The sequence below is a fragment of the Cariama cristata genome, unplaced genomic scaffold (genome assembly GCF_000690535.1).
Source record: "Cariama cristata isolate BGI_N322 unplaced genomic scaffold, ASM69053v1 scaffold13591, whole genome shotgun sequence".
Lineage (NCBI taxonomy): Eukaryota > Metazoa > Chordata > Aves > Cariamiformes > Cariamidae > Cariama > Cariama cristata.
The window spans coordinates 1-2,587 of record NW_009599889.1 but is presented as its reverse complement, the minus strand read 5'-3'; the positions used below and the strand labels follow the sequence as shown (position 1 = coordinate 2,587).

At 40.7% G+C, this 2,587-nt stretch overlaps 1 protein-coding gene across 1 annotated transcript; it reads left to right on the top strand.

Annotated features, from left to right (window-relative positions):
- Positions 1 to 477: 477 nt before the first annotated feature.
- LOC104156465 (small EDRK-rich factor 1-like) lies at positions 478 to 1,249 on the top strand (the record flags this gene model as incomplete). Its single annotated transcript, XM_009709842.1, has 2 exons — positions 478 to 652; positions 1,177 to 1,249. Coding segments are annotated over 2 exons (248 nt in total), but the record flags the coding sequence as incomplete, so codon positions are not given.
- Between the last annotated feature and the right edge of the window lie 1,338 nt (positions 1,250 to 2,587).

Genomic DNA, 2,587 nt, shown 5'->3' with positions numbered 1-2,587 from the left:
CAAAAAGAGCAGAGCAAGAAGAAGTACCAAGCAAGTGAGCCAGCTCTGACAGGTTAGAGCAGACCAAAACTGCCATAAGGCGGTGGATACTAAGGAAAGATTGTCAGCTGATACAGAAGACTTTGTAATTATGATGGCTGTGGCAATTGTCTGTAACCAGTATTGGGTGCTGGAATGTGTTTGAGATAGAGGATGGCTCCTCTTTGGATGAATTACTGTCATCATTTTGCCCATGCTGTTCATGGGATGGTTTGCCTTCAGTCTTTTATGGGAAACTACATTGCATTTTTGGAAGGACTGTTGGAGTGGGTTTTGGTGATCTCTTGGACATGGCCTGTAGAAAGGTAAATGTGAGAACTAACAGGCTTTCATGCCTTCCATTGTGCGTTGGAGGGGGAGACTGTCATGGAGGATAGTGCCAACTACAGAAGATACTGCCATATCAGCTGTACAGATTGAGCCAAACCTTTATAACAGACTTCTACACAGGCAAACTGTGTGTAAAAAGTGGTAGTACCTGTTTAACTGTATGTTATCTTACAGGTGGGAACCAGCGTGAACTTGCCCGCCAAAAGAACCTGAAGAAGACTCAGGAGATCCACAAAGGGAAAAGGAAAGAGGATAGCTTGTCTGCTTCTCAGAGAAAACAGAGGTAAGATCCAGTAAAGCTGAATGAAATGGTTGGGGAAAATGGGTCAGAAGGAATTCAGTTGTAGCTGAAACAGCATTTAAGTACTTTGCTTTGATTCACAGTCCATTCACATGCCAAAGCATAAACCATGGATTTAGGTTTTACTGTATGTGCTGTTATTTATTTTTGGTAAGACCTGCAAAGCTTTTATTTCTTTTTTATCAGCTTTTTGCCTGATACGAACAGGAAAAGATTGTGTAATACTTCCATGAAGATGTTTGACACATTGTGTCCTTTATTTCTAAAACTAAGAGAATAACAGAAGGCCTACTAATCAAGTAACTTGTTTACCTCATGGGGTACTGTACTAAAAAAACCCGGTATAATAGAAATAGTGTGCTTATGGCTGGCTAACTGAGAAGTTTTATGCTAATCTTTTTCCCTTTTTGAAATGGGAGTTGCTAAAGAGCAAAAACAGGCTGGAAGAGGTTCTACTTAGAAAAACAGTGAGCCAGTATCTGAAACCCAACTTTTTTTCTTCACAGGGACTCTGAAATTATGCAGCAAAAGCAAAAAGCGGCTAATGAAAGGAAGTCTCTGCAGGCAGGAGCAAAATGAGCTGCCTGTATGAAGAAGATAAAGTGCACCAATGAAGCAAAAGGGCCCAGAAGATCATTCCTAAAAATACCCAGTCATTAAATGTCTGTCTTGCGGAGTTATTCAACTAGCATTAGTTTAGAATACTTTTTGGTTAGCATAGGCTTAGTTGTCTGGAGTGCCGTTTCAAAACTGACTACACTCTTCTGCATGCATATGAATAAAAGTACCAAGCAATAGCTTTACTCCAGCTTTTGCTGCATTTGTTGGTTTCACTTAACGATTCCAGTAACAATGACTTTCTGAATCTACAGTTAGGCCAGATTTTCTGGTCTTAATTCTTGAAGTACAGCTTACTTCAGAATGGAACACACTTGTACAATGCTCCTAACCTTACAGAGGTCTGAACTGTAAATCTCATCTTAAATTATTTTTACAATAAAATGTTGCATGAAACACTGTCTAATTTGAAATGGTCATGCTTGATAATCGGTTGATTTCTAAGAAGTTACCAAGAACACAAAGAACAGATAGAATTGTGGAGAAAGAACAATATAAGTATGTAAGTATAATAATACAAATAAAATTTATATTATAAGAAATTAATGTTGTAAGCAATATAATATGTGGTGGTAGGTCTGCAGTATAGAAGAAGAGGCCTATCAAGTTGCAGACTCCATTGGCATACATAACTGACTATGACTCTGCTAATGATACAAACTTTAGAGAAGCTGCGGGCTTGAAGTGAGTGAGTTGCAGATGTAAGCCGACCTTGAAATTGCTGCATCACTGAAATGATTTAAAATTGCTGCTTAAACTAGCCTCAAGAATAAAACTTAGTGTGAGATAACACAGCATTCACTTTACAGGCATCCTTGAGTGTGTTGTGTACTGACTGAGGTAAAACTGTTTTAAATCTAGGGAAGGAGAGAACTTTGAAGCCTTTATTTGTATAAGCTCTAGTGGACCTAAGTGCATTCATTGTTAATGGGCCCCTGGCACAGCTTGACAGGAGGTCGAAGGAAAAGTTAGCCGGTTTTGGCAATGTAATACCTGCAGTTGGTAAGAGATTAAGCAAATTTTTTTGCTTGCTCTTAGTTGGCTCGATCTTGGTTCCTGCTTTCAAGTTTGCCGGGCTTTTCAAGGTCGGTTTCAAGGATGCGAGTCCGGGGCACTTGCACTACGTTCACCCAAACCCTTGGAGGAAATGGCAGCATGTCCCGATCGACGTGGCATTGTTAACACAGACATCACGCGCTTTGCTACCACACTGCGTGGCGCCTCAGGTGCAGTGTCAAACGCAGTAATGGGCACGGCGGAGGGGTAAGCTCTCTGTGAGCGCTGGTCCCATCCCGCTGA